The 22,096-nt window shown below is 42.1% G+C and overlaps 1 protein-coding gene across 4 annotated transcripts in view; it reads right to left on the reverse strand.

The window, feature by feature from the left end:
- EPHB3 (EPH receptor B3) overlaps nucleotides 1-770 on the reverse strand; it is a 67,239-nt gene extending 66,469 nt beyond the window's left edge. For 2 of the 4 annotated variants that reach the window (XM_069213019.1, XM_069213018.1), the window contains exon 1: nucleotides 141-342. In XM_069213019.1, coding sequence (XP_069069120.1) covers nucleotides 141-195 — 55 coding nt within the window. In that variant the 5' untranslated portion in view covers nucleotides 196-342. Of the gene's footprint in view, nucleotides 1-140 lie in introns of all 4 variants that reach the window. The other 2 variants (XM_069213016.1, XM_069213017.1) reach the window with 2 other exon arrangements.
- Between the last annotated feature and the right edge of the window lie 21,326 nt (nucleotides 771-22,096).

Raw genomic sequence — 22,096 nt, forward strand, 5'->3', positions numbered from 1 at the left:
ATATTTTTTTTTGGGGGGGGAGGGAGGGTTGGTATGAGATAAAAAAAAAATCCACTATTGCTCAGGAAGGCGTATATTCCATTCCCTCTTTTCAGTTACCCCTGAACCCCTGAGAATTCACCCGCTCCCTTCCCCCTCACCTTCTAGGGCTGAGCCCCCGGACACCAGCAGGAGCAACAGCAGCGGGAGCAGCATCTCTGCCCGCGGAGAGTCCGCACCAATCCGGGGCCGTGGATGTCAAACGCGGGGGGAGAAAAAACGCCTGGGTGAAAATCAGTCCAAGATAAAAAAAAAAAATACAAAACAAAAAACAGCAAAATCCAATAGAATTAAGGAAAACCAGTTTAAAATCGTCCGGTGAAGGCAGTCCGGGGGAAAATCCAGGTACTTTTGGTACTCAATCCAGGTTTCCCGGGAAAAAGGGTCCAAGTTCGCCGGAAGAGTGCTCCAGGGTCCCCGTGGTACATGCACTCCTGTCCGCCCCTCGCGGGTGTAAACTTCCAAGTAGCTCTGCAGTGCGAGAGCACCAATTACGCAGGAGTTGTGGCTGAGTAACACAAGTTGCCCCAATGGGGTGATGTGTTGGTGGGGGGGGATCCCTATGCTCTCCTCTACTGGACTCTTCCTCCGATCTTGGGTCTCCCGGACTCCGACCAGCGTTCCCCCTCTCCCCGGCTTCCCGCGTCCCGGCCCCTCGCTCGCTGCCTCTGCACTGAGCGCTCTGGGTCTGTGGACGCCGCTCAGCCAGCCACGGGGCGGGACCACCTGTCAATCACCGGCGCGGGCGTTCACTCCAAGAGCAGCCTCTCAGCTCTGGTTGGCTCAGACGGACGCCGCCGCCACGCCCACTTGTCCTGGTGGGCCAATAAACCTCCAGCAACCTGGCGAAGGGCGGTGCTTCATAGAAAGATGAATTAGTCGGGGCGGGAAAAGCATTAGGAGGCATCGCCCGGATGATTTAACTGGCCAGAAGGCGGGGCTAATGCGAAGCTCCTCGGTTCGGTGTTTAAGGAGGGTTCCTGTGTGCCACGTGCGCCCTCTTGCGGTGGAATTGAGAATATCAGAAAGTGTAAGAACTGCATCAAATCTATCTACAGGTACATGTGCCCTTGGCAGACGGAGGCGACGAAATTCCTCCCCAGCAGTCGCTCGTCAGCTCGGATCTCATTTTAAGAGCAGAAAGGAGTTTCTAGGGTTTCACCAGTCCTTTAACGCAGCTTTTCAACGTCGCATAACTCTTACACATTGCACTTGATGATGGCATTCTTTTAAGGAAAAGTTAAGGGGGAAAACTGTTATTTCTTACCAATATGATCCAACAGAACAAGAGACAAGCGCTCTTTCTTAAACTTTTCAGAAACGTAACCAAGAGCATTTGGTAATCCGATCTGTACCACACTTTGGGCCACATTCTAAATTCTTCAGAGATGTCGAATTGTCGATCGAAGTCGGTATTACAGTTCGTCTGCAAATGTCATACTGACCTGGCGTTTCCCGACAGCACACATTTCTTCACCCAATGTCAGCTTTCCAGGCACAGTTGGTCCTTACATCATTGGATCCATGGGGGGGGGGGTCTTATGAATAACCTTAACGAACAATTAATTAAGAGAAATGAAGAACCCCATAGCCAAGAGGCCTGTTTTGCTATTCATCTTGCCTATGCAGTGGCATAACAAAACTGCAAGGGACCTCCCTGCACAGAACATGGAGGGGGCCCCCACTGGACTCGCTGTCCCCCTGGAGCTTGCCCCCTCCCCGCACTGCGGGGGACGCAGGGACCTTTGTTACGCCCCTGTGCAGTGGTTGCGAAGAGCTTCTAAACACCGCCTAATACAAATAGGAAGGTGGACTAGCAAAGGTGCTGATTTCTTAAATGACCTACACTGATCAGGAGAAGTTGATAGCATGACAACGAAAACATAACCAAGAGCGTTTTTAAGTGTTTCCCTTTCTTCGTCTTCTGTTCTTTCACCGCTCCCTCCTGTCAATGCCTCCTGAACTCCTTGGCTGTGGAGAAGCTATGGTAGGAGACCAGAGGTCTTCAAACTGGGGGGCCTCAAGTGATCCCGGAGCAGTGGTGGGGGGGCTGACTCTGGCCAAAAAAAGCATTACACAGATAACAGTGTTTTGTTTTAAGCAGAAACATGTTATGGTATTTTAAAAAGGTAACAGTAGTTAACTGCAATGTTTAAATATATCTAGACATATTTAAACATTGACATCTTTATATAATATTTGTGAAAAATTCTGAGGGGGGCCCAATGATTTTTATTTTTCAACTGGAGGGGCTCAGCATTAAAAAGTTTGGAGACCACTGCACTAGACGGATGCAGTTTGCAGTGCTATGCTGCTATGCTTCTCCAGCACAGAGAAAGGACTCTCACAAACCAATCAATCAAGGATTTATAGAGCGCACTAATCACCCGTTAGGGTTTCAAGGCGCTGGGGGTAGCTACTGGTAGTAGAGCTGTGTCTTGAGGCGTTTCCTGAATGTCAAGAGGTCTTGGGTCTGGCGAAGGTGGAGCGGTAGGGAGTTCCAGGTCTTGGCGGCTAGGTGAGAGAAGGATCTTCCTCCAGCGGTGGTGAGGCGGATGCGGGGGAACTACACTGAAATGTTTCACTATACATCTGTATACCAAAATGTTTTTTTTTTAAATAGACTAATCCGGACCCCCCCCCTTGCAATTGATGCAAGTGACTATGATTGAACAGTCTTTATTGTACGTTTTTCCTGCATTTTAGTGCCCAGCACAATATATTCTCCCAAAAAATCAGCGGTGGATGCATATTCAGACTGAGGCAAGACATGGCCGGCTGAAATAAATGAGAGCCCAATTAGTGGATTCAGAATCTAAAAAAGTGACCTATATTTGCAAATCAGAGCACTTTTGAACATGCAAGGACACACTGTATAGGCGTTTTGCAATCTATGGGAGAATCCACATGTTTGAGTTTGTGGCAGGCAAGGTTTGTGGTAATATTGGTGAAATCAATAGTAAAAAACACCCCATGAAACTATAAAGCGGGCCCACAAATAGCCCCAAAAAATCCTTCTCTCACACTGGTCTGTCGGACCGGCACTTGTGGTACTGCCAGACTGCCCTCTGTCATCTGCCACTAAAACAGCACTCTTCCTCAGCCTATTGAGTAATTTCCTTATGTCACACATGAGCACTCCTTTGCTAAAATATGCCTTTTAATGGCTCTCTAATTGTATTCGCATGGCTTATTTTGTAATCTGAAGCATCATGTATAAAGCCTTTTTGTACCTGAAAACACTAAGAATATCCACTTATTAGGCGCTGAAACTGCAAAAGAGTTATTTAAAATGAATTGCCTCCTCTTTGTGATTTAGAATCCAAAAGGGTTTTTGATACTCATTCCAAATCACAATCAGAAGGGTGCAGGAAAGAGGCATCTCCTCAGATTTCTGAGCTTCGTATAATGTATCTCAATGGTTTGTGACTTCACTTGATTTAAAAGGTACTGACTACTCAGAAGCGGTGGCAACCCATTCACAAAGGGAAGCTGTCCCTGTTGCACAGCTTCTCTTTTGGAATTGTGTCATCTGCCTTGGGGAGGGAAGACAATAGTCGGTGGACCACTACCTGCTCCCACAAGTCCTCACAAATGAGAAACATCTTTTTACAGCATCACATTTTCCTTGAAGGAAAAGGGTCTGCATTAAAAAAGCAATGTTTGCAAGCACTGGGATTGTAGTCTGCAGTTTCCCACAGGCCACCATTCCTCTGTTGATAGTCTTAGGGAGTTTGTCCCATGAACTTTGACCCAGGAAGTAAGCATGAAGGTGAATGGGCTGTATAGAACCTGATAGATTTGAATAAGCACCACTTCTCACCTTCATCGACCTGCAGGGTGAAGTGGCAAATACTTTCATGCTGTAGTAATGACAAATCTCGGGAAAGAAATTAAATGACTTCGGGTCAGGAGGGAGAGATTGTCTGCAAAGATACTGAGAAGGAACATGATCTTTTTGTGATAGATTGAGTAGTCTTGAAAACTTCTATGCCTTTTTGACCCATATGCCAGCTCCAAAAGAATGGTGTCATTAGAAGGCAGGGGTATAGCCATCAATAGTGCAGCAGGTGCAGTGACAATGAACCCCTGGATGTGAGGGCGCCATTTTATCCCAAGCTATTTTGACTGTTTTTTACTATCAAACCAAGAAATGGGGGTTCCAGGTTCCTTGCTTGCATTAAGACCCATGCCACCTTTGCTACACTACGGTTTGAGGGCACTACCAAGGAAAGGTAAAACAAAGGGGAATTCATACCTAATGTACAGCTCAGACTGTTTTCAGCCTATCAGGAGCTTCTTTACTTGCCAGGTTATGACATGACAAACACATCATGAAAGTCCTTTATGGTCTTCTGTTTACCTTAGAGCAATTCACTATTCAATGCCCCCGTCATTTTGCTAATGTGTCGAAAATCTGCTGCCAAGACAGTGCTCTCATCTTAGATGTTCAACAAACTACATAGCAGCCCGACAGGTGCTCTCATCTTAGATGTTCAACAAACTACATTGCAGCCCGACATTCGTAGCAGGAACCATGGGAAATTTATTTTTACCACTATGTCAGCTTTTCTCAGGTCTATGTTTTTTTATTCTGAAAGGCATGAACATTGGGGTAAATCCACAGTATGTGCAAGGCACTCTTTAACCCATCTCCTTCCGTCTGTCTTAAATCCTGTCAAGAGGAGGTCTTCTTGACAGTGGTTAAAGGGTGTTCTTGGTGTGTAGGACTGGACTACCGTCTGCTGAAACAAATCAAGGCACCAGAATTAAATGGGGTGTCCAGATTAGATATGGAAATGGACCAGTTTGAAAATAGAAACAGGAGCAGCTGAGAGTTGAAACACTTTACATTTTCTAATGCTTTGTGAGCTTGCTATAGTCTCATGGAGTATTCAGAATGCTAATGATATATATATAATTTTATGTTTTTTTATAGTTATATAAAATATAAGTGTGTATGTGTGTATATACACACATACACACACAAACACACATGTTCAGGTTATGTTTGTTAATTTTTTTATATTTATAAAATAATTTGGACTAATTGAACATATCACACCGAACTAAGGGCCATATGTGCAACACATCTTTGCAGTCATAAATGGGCTGAATCGCACCATCAAGCTATTTGCAACTGGAAAAAAGCATTTTGTAATGTAGAAACGCGAAATTGTGATTCAGTAACTGATTACCGGATCGCAATTTGGCTTTGCAAATTGGCATTTGGAAGTGGTGTGCTTAGAACATCTCTTCAAACTGCACATTTGCTGTGGCACGTATTTATGTTGCGACCAAATTCTGGTTACAAAACATTATTTTACTGACACCTCGAAGAAGGTGATAACCAAATCGCAAATAGGAAAGGGCTCACAGGGACCACATTAAGTTTGAGAATGTAAACAGTGCGCATCTGATTTTGCTTTAAGGACAGCAGGTTACTTTATAAAAAAAAAAAGAGATTGGTTTATTAAAAAATCAATCACAGACATGGTGGTCTGCTGACCCCAACAAGCCACCATCCCTGTGGTGGCTATCATTGCAAATGGGTCACAAATTGCGGGCTAGCTTATTAATATTGATGAGGTAGGTCAATTTGTGTCCACTAGGAATCACTGATTACAAGTTGTAAGTTTTCTTACATTATAAATTGTGATTTCCTAATTGCAATTGGGTAACCATTGCAATTTGTAAATCATAATTCCTACTTTTTGTACACCTGGCCCATAATGCCATCAGAAGCAAAGTATCTGATCTAATGGTATGCAAACTAATTGAATCCGACCAGTTGGCATACAACTACTAACAGAAGGCAACCATAAGGACACTGCATGTAAAAGGAAGATGATCCTATAAAGCAAAATGAGAATTCAGAAGGACAGGGGAAGCGCTTAGAAAAACAGACAGACAGGAGAAGGCAGACCAACGGAGTTAATCATGATATAGTGTCATGGATGAGGTCAGGGCCGGCCTACAGCGAGCACAGGCACATCTCTTCTTTCTTAAGTACTTCAGCAACAGGCCTCTGAAGTCCACCTAAGATTTATAGCCCAGGATGAACGAGCGATTTACAGACCACCTTTGAAGCAGGGTCTAGGGAGATCTCGAGTCCACCTGTGAATCACCCCCTTGGAGCCCCCTGTGAGTCACAGCCCCAGCTCGTGAGCAGAAACCTACTGGCCGGCAGTGAAACTGTGACAGGCCCTGCACTAGAGCAGGCAGGTACCTGAGTCACACCCCTGGAGCCCGAGGCCTAGTCTCGCTCTGTCTCGGGGTAGTAGTTAAGCGCCGAAGTTTCGCTATTGTGGAGCCGGCAACCCTTGGAAAGGCGCCTTTCATCTTGTGTGGGTAAGACAGGAGGCTGCGCTCAGACACTTGCACAAAGGAACCTGTGATTTGTGTAAGACTGGTCTTCGGACAGGCACGTTCACGTCCGCCACTAGGCGCACGCGCAAGGCGCCCAGCCTGCCTCGCGACGGCGCACGAGTCCCCGCTCTCGAGCACGGCCTGGAATAATGACCACTTACCGCCGTCTGTCAATGCTGAACCGTGGATGCTGCGATCCACGCCGCGCTGGCGCCCCCTAGAGGGCATAACATGTAAACACATCTACCTCGTACCGAACTGGTGCAAACTATGCAAAAACAACAAAGTAATAATCATGATAATCTGGTGGGATTATATTTCACGTGTGGGAGTATGGGGGGAGTTTTTTATTGACCTCTGTTTATATACACATAGTTTATATTTTTTATCTCAAAAGGCGATGACAATGAATAGATGTATTCTTTCAGGTGTCTATATGGTTGTGAAATAATTAGAACTGATTTTATATAGTGCCTCATATCGCATGTGTGCCAATTCTAAGCACTGCAAATAATTGGCGTCATAGTGCCCAGTGTAATAGTTTTCAATTTACTGACGCCAGAGAATGGTGAAAGCTGAGTTGGCCTTTTCAGGCTTCAAAATCCATGGACTGAAGGTATTTTTTCAATTTATAGAATATGTGGCTCTTTTGTTTGTAGTTTTCTTACATAGGCTTCTTAGGTTTTCTCTCAGAGCAAGGGATTCTGCTTGCTTCAACCAAGCATCCATGCTCGTTTCCACTACAAACATATGTAGTAAAAGCGGATGTGAACAGGGCCACATATCTTTTGGAATACACGCCAACGTTCGAGCGCATTTCTTGCCAACAGATACATTATAGGTCACATCCTACAGTTACGCTGTGATGGATTAGTGGATATAATATATTCGTGTAATATGCGTGTATAAATAAACTTAGATGGGAGTTTATCTCTGATTACGTGCACGGATTTCTAAAATACTGACAGAACAATCACTGTCTTGTACCATTTTTTGAGGTGGGAATTCTAACTAAAGTGGAAGTAGTCAAGTGGTTTGGGTACCAAACTGCCGCGCCATGAGGCATGCCTGAAAGGAGACCCTTTAGTGATAATATTTGCAAAGTATAGCACATGTTTAAGTACTAGCAGCAGGACCACAGCCTTCTTTTTCGCCAACTAGAACCCTAGACCAAGGGGACAAGGCAAGAATTTAGAACCTAAGACCCTGGAAAGAGGCGGAGGCAGAACAATGAGACAACGATGCAGGTGGTTAAGAGGCCCCCAAAGTATGCGCTAGAAAGTCACATACGGAGAAAAGAACATGGCAGCTATCTAAAATAGGACAATTTATTATGCCACAATTTAACCCAGGTTCCTTCTCCCTATCGCTCTATGATGCCCAAACAGTAGAACCACCCCATAAGGCTATGCCAGGTATGGGGGCATGGCACTGTGAGCAGGCTGGCGCATACCCTATGACCACAAGCCCCAGAATTACCCCCCTCCCTTTACATTAGAAACCCTATTGGGCATCGGGCAGCAAAACCATCCTTGCTACTGTCTCACTGACCCCATGGCCCTTCCTAGTGTCCTACCCAGTGCCTAGAGGGCATGAGGCCAATACTCCAATGAGGACCACCATAGAGTCTCTTTAACCACACACAGTGGAGCACATGGCACGCTGATCACAGAATCCAGGATACTCTGCCCAACAGTTAAGAATTACTTAATGAACACATTGATACTGCTAGCTAGTAATTAACACTTGAGTGTTCATAGTGCAGACGGGCATCATCAATTCTAGAACAATTACTCTGATAACTGAGTGTAGAGACGTACAGCTGAGGGTCACTGATTGTAATCTACATATGATATTGATTCATGTAGCAGTACATGGCCTACCACCATACCACAGCTACATATGACATGATATGGATTCATGTAGTAGTACATGGCATACCACCATACCACAGCACTTCATAAATAAACACTACACAACACGACAGAGTTCTAAAACGTCACATCAACACTGCATAGCATAAAATGAAGTAGAACAGCTAGCCATACCATACCGTAAGACCAACCCCCTAACCTCTATCAATGCAACACAGCACACTCCATATTTCCATCATACTGCCCAGTGTTATCAAATGCCATTCAACAATAACAAGTCAATTTTGCAAAGCAGACCATACCATACCATGCCACACCAAAATACACCACATTACAACCCAGCACAGCAGATTATAATGTAAAGTGCCATGCCATACTATACCATATTTATTCAACACATCACTGCACAATAGATATCTCTCCCCCCAAAACATACCATGACTAAACTCTAGAATATTCACCTTGCCTGCTTGTCTGACATCTTGAAAGTCTGTATCAGATTCTACATTTACACTGAAAACACCTTGATGTACTTAAAGTTAGGAAAGGGGATAAAAAGTCCGACACCAAGTAATGAACTTCCAAAAAAATGTCCTGTATTAATTACAGAGAAACTAGATGTGGCTCAGTAGACAAAGAACAGGGCTCACACTCCAGCAATAGGAAGATCCTTCAAATCTCATATTCTCAGTGGGAATCCCTTGGGCTTGGCCTCCAACATCAGTCTTTTCTTCATTCCTAACATATACGCCATGAAAGAACATTTGACTCCTTTTCTACATCTTGTAAAGTCCTTTCTCGCAACAATCCTGAAAGTTTGTTCTAGTGTTTACTGTGGTTTTTTTCTAGGTAGAACTATCACACATCTTCTATAGGTCTATAGGAACTGAAAAGAGGATCTTTACAACTGCTGAAGAATCTGAAATTTAGACACCCATATGCCTAAAGCAGCAAGACCACCTCACATATGCCTTGGCGCAGGGGTGGCTCTTTCACAATGGCGAAGGACCGTCGCCTCACTGGCTAAACCAGCTGCTGAAAAATAAAACAATATTATACTATTGTTTTATTTTTCTGCTACTGGCTCAGCCAGCATGTGCATGGAGGGGCTGGGCCATGGGAGGGGGGAGAGGAGAGTGCACCTAAGTGCGCATGTTAGTTTGGCCAGCCATCTTAAGCCGGCCAAACTGACATGCACACTAAGGTTTCTCCAACCCAGCTGTGTTGCACAGCCAGGTTAGTGAAACTGCACAGACTCCCAATCACTGTCTGAGCAGCAAACATAGCAGCTCAGACCAATCCTGACGCTGCTCTCATGCTAGGTATAGCAAGAGAGCAGTGCCAGATTTGTGTGGGGAGCCTGTGCTGGTGTCCCAGGGACTGCTGGGACACTAACACCGTCAAGGGAAGAGGAGTGAGGCAGCGGTAGTGGCAGTACGTTTAAAAAAAAAAAAGTAGTTTATTTCCCCTCCGTCCACCCCTTGCCCGCCCCTCCTCTTGAGATTTGCGGTGGTCACCGCTGCCTTGGGGGGTCCATACACACTCCCAGTGAATGAGAGAGGGGATGAATTAAGGCTTTGTTCTTGGTTCAAAAGGCTTTACGTGCATGCAACACTGGCTACCTATGTATGATTCTCCATTTCTACCACTGAGCATGCCAGGGATTGAGGATCGATATGCCTAAACCAAGTGGCCATCTGTCAAGCCACGTGCAAAATAGATGGCCCTTTACGTCCAAGGCTCTTCATCCTGGAACACCCACTCACCACTTTTTGGAGCTGAGAAAGACTTGCTAAAAGTCAGCAAGAAATGAATGTTCCCGTCTTTCACTCTGTGCATGTCTAGAAGTACGGGTGGACACAACTTGTGTGATTCAGTGTAGTGTAATCACACTGAATTACCTAGGAATGGCAGAAGATTTTGCATAATTACACGAGAAGAGTAATTCTATGTTTAGCTGTAATTCTTAGTGCAAAAATGCCCTCTCACACCCAAAATTGAGCACAAGAAAGTATTTTGAGGTAAGAAAGAGCGCTAAACGTGCTCTTGGGGTTGAATTTTCTCTCTTGTGGCTGGATTTTCATCCAACGTGCTCCTGGAATTTAGCACTATTTTCTTAGCACATAATGCACCGTCACACCCAAAATGGACACAAGGATACATTTTGCACCAAAAAAGAGTACTAAATGCAGCAGAAGGCAAATAGCAGGTTGCCGCTCACGCTCATTAAATGTGCTTTCAGAATAGGATTTTTTCCTCCCAAATTAATATTAAGTGTGTGAGCAGGAATCATTACGTTATTATTGGTGATTGTGCGTCAAAGAGTAACACAGAATTACTGAAATTACTCCGATTACTACAGCTTGATTGAAATTCCGCCAGGCTAGAAGATTAACCTCCCTTTAACTTTAACTGTCGCATACTCAGCATCTGGACATACACTTCCTATGACTTTCTGACATTATCGGCCTATCTTCAGTCATGCCAGTCAAATGCATAAAATTGGCCTAAGCTATGCCTTTCAAGTAGCGTGAAAGAAAAATATCGCTCCTAGCCCACTTCAAGTCCAAAATGTTTATTGCATCTATATATCTATGTGGTATTTCTATCATGTGAACCTACACAAAAAGCAGTGGCGTGCTGTGCCTGGTCAAAGTAAGCATAAAGTCATAAAGTTATTAAGCAAAAATAAAGTGATATCGCTACTTGGCGTGACAGAACTGCGTCTCACCAAGTAATTGATCATTTAATGATAATCCCTCCACAAATTATTCCAACTTTTATACGTTTTCTTTAAATTGTTGTTTGAAGCAGCATATGGGAGAGAAACTGAAACCTTTGGTTGTGGTACTAACTAATGGGAATTTCAATTGAAAATGCAGACAGAAAAGTCTCTAAACTACAAGCAGAAGTCTTAAAAGTAGAAAATGAGATAAAAGAACTGCACTTAGAGTAAGAAATAAATTATGCAATACCAGATGAGACTGTCAGAAGACATCAAGATGAGATAACACAAAGAAAAGCAAAAACATTAAAATGGGATGAAATTGATTACAGAAATGGTAGAATATTCACTTTCACCAAAAGGTATGACCATTTAGTAAGGGGTGACCATAAAACACAGTCAGCGGGAACAGGATCGTAGAGTTCTGAAGTGACCTCTCTAAGTGCCCCACCAACTAGTGAAAGTGATTCCAATCCGGGGGAGGGAACATCGGATCAGGTGGGTGTCACTAAAGATAATTCCTGATCTTTTTTAAGGGAGGTACAGGGAATCAAACAGGGACACAAAGAACAAACCTGGAGAAGGGATATCCCTTTAAAACACAGAGAGGCCTAAGAGGAGAAAAATTCAGGCAAAAAGAAAGGAATGAGTATGAGGTCATGGGACAGAAGGAAATAGTGCCTCGGAGAGGCAACAACTATTGTAAATCTTTCAAAAAGTACGTTATCTCAGGATACTATATCTTTATTAAATAAAGTTTTGCTATTCTGGCCAGAAAATGTGGGTGATTCATATAGAGCTAGGATTGATTTATTTAAGTTCATTAGACGATTGAAACTGAAAAAATACTTTGAACCAAATATTACCACTAGGAGGGACAATACCTCTAGCAAGACCAAAATTGAATATATTCCTTTTACCATGTAAGATATACATGACACTGTCACTTTGATTTCCATCACAGATTATGAGGAAGATTCAATCACAATTCCTCAGATACTTTCTGAATTGGGTATACAATCTGATACAATTGCTAGTGGTTTAAAAACAAAATCTAGATGGACACCAAACCTAATAAGTGGGAATACAATTGACACGTTTGATAAAATGGTCTATAGGGACCATGACAAAATGGAATTAAAAAGTAAGACACAGAACTGGGGTCGTAGAAGAAATCATGGCGAGTACACTGTCCTCAAGGATTTACAAAGAAATGGTAATCTAATTATTAGAGAGGAAGACAAAGGGAGTAATATTGTAATCATGGATAGGTCAGACTATTAACGGGAGGTATATACACAACTAGGGGATTCCACACATCACGAGAAATTATGTTCTAACCCAATACTAGATCTGATGAGTAACATCAATATATCTTTAAAGGGCTGGTTTGATGAAGGTCTATTGGATGAAGATGAATATATGTATACACGAGTGACACAACCTAGATATCCATGTGTATATACCCTTCCCAAGATACACAAGAATCTGCCTTTCCCACCATGCAGTTTGTCGACATTTTTCTACAACCACACGTACAGAATCTCTCATCATATATTAAGGACACCAAACACATTTTGAGTATTCTTGCAGATATTCAATGGGAATCTGGAATTATTTTGGTGACATTAGATGTCATGTCGTTATACACCAGTATCAAACATTACTTTGGTATTTTAGCATTGAGACATTGTCTGAACAAAAGGTCAGCAAGCCTATGGGAACACACAGAGATGCTATTGATCATGACCAAATTTATAATACATAGCAATTACTTTCTATTCAATAATGAGTGGTATAAACAAAAACAGGGAGTAGCCATGGGCTCCAGATTCTCTCCGTCGTATCTGAATGTATTTATGGGACACTTGGAAGAGATATTCATTTGGGGTTTGGGAGGTGCACAATTGAACAATTCCATATTATACTGGGGATGATACATTGATGATTGTCTTATGATCTGGACTGGTAGTGTATCAGAATTAGACACATTCTGTGAATATCTGAACTCAATTCCAGCTAATATAAGGTTTACATGTCAACAAAGCCCAACTAGAATAGTCTTTCTTGATGTTGAATTGTTCACAGAGGACCACCAGATTCACAGTAAGTTACATCGCAAGAGTACCTCATGTAACTCAATACTGCATGCCTCTAGTTCACACCCGAGACACTAGATCACGGCAATACCATTTGGGGAGATGATGCGGGCAAGACGTAATTGCAGTAAGGAATTGGATTTTGATCTTTGTATTAAGGACATGGGAATATGTTTTCACAACGAGCTATGATCAACATAATATTAGTAGAGCCAGTTATAAAATAATAAAGATACCTAGAGGGGTGAAACACTGCAACACATTAAGAAAAGTAAGATTGAGAAAATTTGATGTATAGTGGACTATACTCAAATGCCTGGTTTGCAACAGAAGAGTATGCACAAACATTGGCATATACTGTGTACTGGCAATGGTTTGAGGGAGTATGTCTCTCATAGACCTACCTTTACATATCGTAAGGGCATGAGCCTTAAGAGGATCTTATGTCCCAGGTACCCAAATGAGAAATCCATCGAAAACTGGTTAACAGTATTGACAAAATGTTTTTACAAATGTGGTCATTGTGGGATGTGCAGATGGGCACAGGATGGTATACGAACATTCGAAAACACTAGAAAGGTCAAATTTAACATACTTTCAAACATTACTTGTAACAGGAATTATGTGATATATGTGATTGTATGTAAATGAGGTCGAAAGTATGTAGGGAGCACAATCAGGGCTTTGAGGCAAATAATTAGTGAACATTACAGAGCCCTTAGACAGGATAATGTGAGATACTCTATTGTTGCACATATGAAACAATGCCAGGCACAAGGATCTATAAGAAAATGTAGGTTCTTGGGTATAGAACAAGTAACAAAAGACCCCCGTGGGGGCAATAGGCAATTGTTTTTAAGGAGAAGAGAATGTATTTGGATTTTACGACTCAGAACAGTGAAGGATGGCCTAAATACCAATCATGAATTTGAATTCTTTCTGAGGGAATAGAATCCTGGGACATGATGGATGTCACTCACAGGGGAGGATTACTTGTATGATTATGATTTTGTCAATAATTTGTCTAGGAATGGACCGGAAATAATAATAATTACAACAATGTTTCATGGAGCAGGGATGAGAATATGTTGATAGAATGTAAGAGAGGTATTCTTGTTTTCCTTAATCGTAAATGTTCTAATTGAGTAATTGTTACACAACAATCGTTTATGATAAATGTTCTTTTCCTCTTGTGCTGACCCAATGAGAATTCTGGTAACATATATATAGACATGGGGTGGTGATCTGCCAGTTTGATGTTGATAGTAAGTAAGGTATGTTGGGCATTAACAATTTGATTTTGTGGTAATGACAATACTAGTCTTAGATTAAGATGTTATTTTTTTATGAATAATTTTATTTCCCTGATACTGAAATAATGTGGGTCAATGTGCCCACTAATAACTGATCATGATCACTGCCATCAATTATCTATGATGATTAGAGATTCACTTATATTGTTTTTCTATGGCTAAGTTAGGTAATTTGTGAAGGATGAGGTTATTACACATAAATATTGTGGGGATAGCCCGGAACACTATACTTCTAACATGGTGGACGGTTGTATCGGTATGTTGTCCTTCCTATTTGTCTATCGGGATAAATGAGGACAAAGATGGTACCCAGACAGACGTTTTGGTAGTGTGCATGCCTGCACTGGGATAAGAAAATATTTTGGGGCCCAGAATGTCTCAAAGAGTCCATCACGGATACAAATGGTATGTATGATTGTGGTTGATATTCGGAGCACACTTCTACTGGAGTTGACACGGATGCACATATAGGTGCTCGATTTGAATTACATGGGTGTACACGCTTTGGTTTTTAGTGAGTGTTTATGCTGGATTTTTACTAGTAGTCATCAATAGTATTAACGATTAAAGTGTTAATTGTAGACTCAAGAGTTGACGCGGATGTATATACGGGTGCTCGCTGTTGCCAATGTGGCTGAACACAATAGTATTCTCGATTTAGATTATGGGCAGTCCATTAGTTGAGTGGGCCTACTGAAAACTTGTTTTAGGTTAGCACTTGCGTCGAATGTTTACTTTCGGATATCACTAAGATGGAAGTAATTACTAAAGCTTCTCTTACAGTTGAATTTTTTCTTTTTGTTTCCTCTATTCTCTGTCTATGACATATAAATAATAGAAGGAGGCAACACACATGGTAAAGTGCGGGCCGGGGACAAAGGATCTCAGATGATATTTTGGGTAGGCAAGCAAGAGTTGGCGGTGGTCACCATTAATGATGACGCTTGCATGTTAGAATAAGTGGATAGCTGGTGATTGGTTAATTTTTCCCATATGGGTCCAGCACATTAGGAGTTATCTTCTTTCTTTACCTTACCTTCTTTCTATCATTTTTGATTTGTTAAACATTTTGAAATTAGATGCTTTTTTTACATGAATTGGTATTCTTGGAAACTGAGCACAACGCATGTATGTGATTTAACTGAATACTCTCATTATAGAATGCAAGTGTTCTGGGTCCACGCATGGCTGCACTATCTTATACCTCTGACATAGAATTGGGGAATGTAGTAAATTAAATCCAAATGTCTGCAAGGTTAAAATGGAAAATATGTATGTTACCTTTCAGCCCTGACGAAGTGTCAGCAATTATGTTCGCATGACGAAACACGTGTTGAATGGAACATTAACAACCATTGGGAGGAACGTGCATTGTATGTCAGAAGAGAGCACCACAAGCATGAAATAAACAAAAGCTGGAATCAGACAACTCACTATTTGATGTTACTGACTTTAATTTGACTTTGAACGTGTGCCTTGGTTCTCATTCTAACGGTACCAACAAGTGCCTGGGGTTGTGAGAACAACGAATATGGATCTTGAAAAGAGATGCAAGACTTGAGATCTCAGGCACATTGATTCACAATGTCAGCCATGGAAGCAAGGTTAGTTATGTCAGAGGTGAGAAAACTCAAGCATGTGTAAAATAAAACACACAATACTTCTGGAGGCCTAAAAGTCCAACATAAGTTTAATACAAAAATAACCACCATTCAAGGTATACATTAATTGACAATAGCTGTTTCAGCAGACCAGAGCATCTGGCCGCAATCACTTTGCAGCAAATAATGCTAAAATCTATATATTGCAGGTACAATGTATACACTTTTCCTCAATGCAAGTGAATGAAAGCAAACCCACGTGGTCAAAACTGGTACTTTACAGTTTATCGACTGACTAGCAGATGGCGGGAGCTTCTCCTGAGAATGAATGAGAGAAGTCCTGGAGAAAATATAAAATAAAACAAACAAGTGCTGAGTTAATCAGTTTTCTGAAATGTTTTAAAACAAGGCCACACGTCCTATGAATTGCAGGAAAATGTGCAAATATATTATGATAAATAAAACTGTTTCCCAACCTCAGAAGCACATGAAACGAGACAGGCATGTTGGGAAAAGCATACTCATTCAGTAAGTATCAACACAAAACCGGAATTCAAAAGTAATTTGTGTGAGCATGTGTTAAAGCACATTCAGACATTAGCACATTCATAATAAGGCAATGTTAATGACATGGCAGCAATATGAAAAACAGAAATAATTGATTTTATTTTCCCACACATTAGTAAAACATGGATTGCGGTTACACAATCGTAGCAATTAGCAAACGTGTTATTTCATCATTAGAAGAAAGCAAAACGCTGCCAACAACTATAAACTTCAACCTCATTTTAGCTTAAGATGTTTGTATTACACATTGCCATCAGCACACCTCATTCTGCATGTAAGGGCCTGTCCCAAACATTTATAGAACTTCTTTCCTCCCAAAGCTATACCAGCATCTCCTGGGTCATTTTGTGAATGAATAAATTGTTTACTGTTGCCAAATTAGTGACTCATATTTTATCGATCTCAGAAAGATGAAAGTCTGAGTGAACCCATTGAAATAAAAATTTGAGAGCACGTATTACAGGAGGGCAAGCTATAGTTCACTGAGCCTCCAGACTCGGCCTAACATTAGGTAAATAAATACAAATGAATAACCTAAATGGCCGGCTCTGGAAGAAGCACCACCTCTCTGCACCAACTCTGAGAAACTCTGACAAGTGAGCAGAGTTTGCCTTATGCTAGAGTGCATGCATTTCCCAGCAGTTGCAGTTTCTCGTGAAGGGGTCTTGTTTGGTAAAAGCTTGATCTCTTCCGCTGTGAAGAATTCAATTTTAGATTTTATCGCTCCCCAAAGACAAATACAGTTCATCCCTAGCCGTGCTGTAACCTGGAAAGTCCGGTTGAAATAAAATGTGCCTCATTCCACCCGCTGCACCACTCAGATACAGCCTCACCACATATATTGTGAAAATAATTTGATATTCCTTGAATTAACCGGAGGATGCCCCTTGGGTGGCGTGATAGGCGCTGGCAGCAGAAAGGAGCCCTGGAGAGGGGGTGGGGGACTAGCTAGGCTGTCTTATGAACAGCTAAGGGTCGAGAAGATAGCAATTGTAGTATAGTTGGTGACTGGCACTTTAGGCGTTGTCTAATTTTTATTGCACATCATTTTGCGACAATTACACAAAAAAACGTGCCTGTTTCACGTGAAGACAGTCCTTGATTAAACAAGTCATAGGAGATGCCAGCACCAAAGTGAGTGACTCAGGCAGAAAATGTCTCTGGGCGGTGCATTTTTTGGGTGAACCAGCCTGATGGGGAGAAAAAACTACAGAATATTGGATATTGTCAAAAGTTGACAAATTTCGCAAATTCCACTTACTGTAAATTCATGAATTTCGTTGACATAATTACAATTTGGGAGATTTTAGACCATGGGTATTTATTTATTAACCATTTATCACCACTGCTACATTCTGAAAAAAACTGATTAATCTGCAACTTCTTTTTTCTCCGCTGAAGAGGCAATTGGAATAGTGTAATGTTTACCCCATTATTCAACTCCCTTCTAATTACCGATTTAACACTTGAACTCAAATTGTGTGATCCTGGACAAAGAGCTTAATTTATCTGTGGCTTGAATAGCAACTGTTTTCTTTAAGAATCGTTAACACATATGAACCCAAAGGCCAGATCTACAGTATAAATGACATATTCCTTGAAACACATGTCCCTGTATCCTTACACTTTTGTGTACATCTCCTTTTTTAGATGCTCATGCAACAATAAACGTGCTCAGTGTAAATTGCTCCACTGCATCCTTAAGTTAGGCCCGCACAGCAACAGAAACCCTAAACCAGTGGTTCCCAACCTTTTCACTTCTGTGGACCCCCATTTTATCAATACTGGAGCCCGGGGACCCCCACTGAATCATTATTGGAACCGGGGGACGCCCACTGAGTCAATACTGATAGCTGGGACCTAATATTAATACATTTTTTAAGCTGCCACGGACCCCCTGACGAGGCTTCGCGGACCCCCAGGGGTCCCCGGCCCACATGTTGGGAACCACTGCCCTAAACAAATAAACTGAGGGTGAGGAGAAGACAACAAAATGTCCCAGGGCTCCTACACACACATGAACCCACATCTCAGGCACATGACCTCCTCATCCCTCTCTCGCTTAAATTCATGACAATGAGACAGGCCTTCCTCTACAGACACCAATCACCACTCACCAATCTGAAAACAAGGCCTCTCCCCGCCCTCACTAATGTTTTTAGTTTGTCTCCATGGCTCTCACTGGGCAGCCGCGTGCGGGGCAGCGGGAGTTAAGACATTGGTCTTGTTTAAAGGATATGGTGGGATCCTGCAGGGCAGTCTCCTATTCCTTCGTGCACCGCTAAGCTGCTGCTAGAGTCGCGGAGCAGCTGGTAACGCATGGCTTGCTTCGGCAACCACAGACATCGCTGAACTGGCTCAAAGGTGCTTGAGCTCTGCTTCCAGGAGCCGTATTACAGAAAGTACCCCTGAGGGTGCAACAGATGTGTGCCCCCATTTTGTGCTTTCCTGGGGCACTTTTATATTACAGAAGGGACCGCAGACGCTTGTGCATCCCCTTCTGCAATACTGATAGCGCAGGCTATTGTTAGAGGCCATTCCCTCAGTTGCATGGGGGCGAGGCCTCATGAAAATGTGGGACTCACTTTGACTCTGCGTCCACTTCGTATTTCAGACATGGGTGCAGAGGCAAACATGCCTCCCTTTTGTGGCACGCAGTATGCGCTCCCTGAGGGCCGACCATTCAAGGGGTGAAATGGAGTGCCATGGACCCCCAGACGACCCTCCTGCATAGGGACCTCTAATCCTTCTTGAAAGTGAAGGTGGGTTGCAACCTACACTGTGAAACTCGCAGCTGCTTTTCAACAGCTTCTCTGTATTTCACTTAAAAGTGCTGACCGTAGGGCAGTGCAGGTTCGCGGCTGCCCTTGGGGAAAGGCATTCTTTATAGTAGCATGCATTTTCCCTGTTTGCAGCCGGCACACCTGTTTATTGGTGCACCATAGCACAAACAAGGAAAATGCACACAGGACCAGGTAGGAGTGGGCTGAGGCAGCAAGCGGTGGCAGTGCTGAGACAGTGGGAGTAACAGGGCTCTCCCAATATCATGGACTGCTTCAGGGAATTAGTAACTCACTTTTTGGCCACTTTGTTTTGTACATTTGTGTAGGAGCTGATATGTTAATTAGAAATATTAATGAGTGTTATGCGTTTTGATTAACTAGAAAATGATAGAAATAATTAACCATAGAGAAATTTATGTGCACGTTTGAAAACCTGCCCACGGAGATTGCACACCAGAATGCACAGGTTATAGTAAAAATGATTAAAAATATGTGAAATGTTGAAAAAGCGTAATAAAAATGTAGTAATATGTCATATTGAGTTGTATAACATATGTTTTGTATTATATTGTGGGGTTAACTTAGCCGAAGCTGTGGCCTAGTTTTGCCAGGCCTCATGCAGAAGCTGAATAATCATGCAATGTAGAAAGCTGATGTGTTGAACTGACCCTGAACCACTTGTGTTAATAACATTTTCTTAGCTAGAATTTTCTGCAGTGAACCGACAGACAGGAGATGAGGGACTAGAGCATATAACCAATTCAGTGTAAAGCAGGCAAGATGTACTTTCCCAGGACTTGAACAATAGAGACACTGACTGGAGAGGAAGATGCAACATTTCCGATACCTGATGAGCCGGATGATGAGGACATCGTATAGTGAACAAATCGACAATCTGAGAACGGCAAAATATTAGAATTCATAGATTTGTAAAATAAAAGTCATTGGCTAGCATCACATATGGTGACTAATTTACCAATTAGGAATTAGGGGATGGAGTGGTTAACTTTAATATAATGTCGTGACAAAGGGGAGAAACTTCAGAACCGATAGAGAACTGATCGGGGAGAGAACGTTTTCCGAAACTGATGTGATATTTGGGGAGAAGAGATTTGAGATTCTGTCATTGGGCTCATGCTCTTGAGAGCCTGATGCGTTGCTGATCGCTTGATGAACTGAGGACGAAGACTGACTTTGTTGCTGATTCATACCGTGGATAGGTAGCTATGACAATGTGGCTGATTGACTTTTGAGCCTTTTCTTTCTAGGTACCAACTGCACTGTTTTATAGTTTTCTCCTAAATAGATGTTTTTCTAAATTCATGTTCTAAACTGTTTTCACATGAAGTCCCACATGCCAAAGCTAATCTGGGTTAGGTATGGTTTCTATTATGAGACATTAACATATCGGTGACAAATGATTGATGGACTGATTTGCTGAACTCTGCTATTCATGTTAACACATTCTTCTTTATTAGCTTATGTTGAGGCATTAGAACACATGTTTCTGAAGTTTTGATTAGGTTATGTTATTGGTGGTCACTAATGAATTAATCTTGAGTGAATTGAATAAAGTTTGAATTAACCTTATGACTTAGAATCGTAAGAAATAGGGAAATAAAAATTGAAAAAATGTATAATTGAAGTGTGGTTATTCATGTGATGTTGACGCTATTCACTGATGAATAATGATTTGCTTATTGATTATTGATTCGTACATTGATTATTGATGGTCATTGATTACTACATAGCTAGGATACTCCATGCGAATCAAAAGGTTCATCGACCTATACGCGTCCCCTTCTAAGTTTACTTACTAAGGGCCAGGCGCGCTAACATTCCTTAGGCCAGACATGTTTTCCTGACAATGGTTTCACAGCCAATAGTTGCAGGTGTGGAGGGCTGTTAGTGGATACCAAGGGTACTTGAGTTTCTCCATTGGTGTTTATTGTACAAGGCATTGTTTTACATAAACCTTTCTTTCAGACAGGAGGTGATCATCAGTTCATAGCACAACAAAGGGAAAGAGAGGTGCCAATGGCAGACATTTCTCTTCAGGCTCCTCATGTGAGGAAGAGGCAATAACCGCCCCTAGAGCCCTAGCCTTATGAGCAGGACTTTGGGGCCTCCAGACTTATTTCCAATTGTTCCTGCATTAATGCATCAGAGGTGCAGTATATGACTCGGGATGCTGTTTACAAAGCATTGGTGACAAAGGAGTATTGCAAATCCAAGAAATTCAGGAGTTTGAAGCCCAGTAGCACAACCTCTCTGGATGGATCTTCCAACTCAGAAAAGTTACTTAGAACCTCCTTGTCAGGGAAATACATTCAAAGAAAGAAAGTTCAATACTTGTTAGAGCACATCATGGACAATCTGAGGTTTCCTCTGTTTTCTGTTCCAGAGAAGGAGGAAGAGTTGTTTTCATCAGTATGACAGACATCTGGACTTTGCTACACTGATGTAAAAGAAGATCAGAGATTTCATCTTTGGTGAATTGCAGGAGGTTGATCGAGAAAATATGCTAAAATTATTGCAAACGCTTTACTCACATTCTCTACATATGCTGCACAGTCTCTGGTCAAAGACTGTGAGAGTCTTTCTGTTGTGATTGAAGAGAACACTGATTGTTTGGACCTCTTAAGGCAGATGAAACAAGAGGCTGAGTTTGTAGATGATGTAAGGTCGGACATATTGAGGTTGATTTCAGTTTCGGCTGCGCTAAC

This window comes from Pleurodeles waltl, chromosome 11 (genome assembly GCF_031143425.1).
Source record: "Pleurodeles waltl isolate 20211129_DDA chromosome 11, aPleWal1.hap1.20221129, whole genome shotgun sequence".
Classification (NCBI taxonomy): Eukaryota; Metazoa; Chordata; class Amphibia; order Caudata; family Salamandridae; genus Pleurodeles; species Pleurodeles waltl.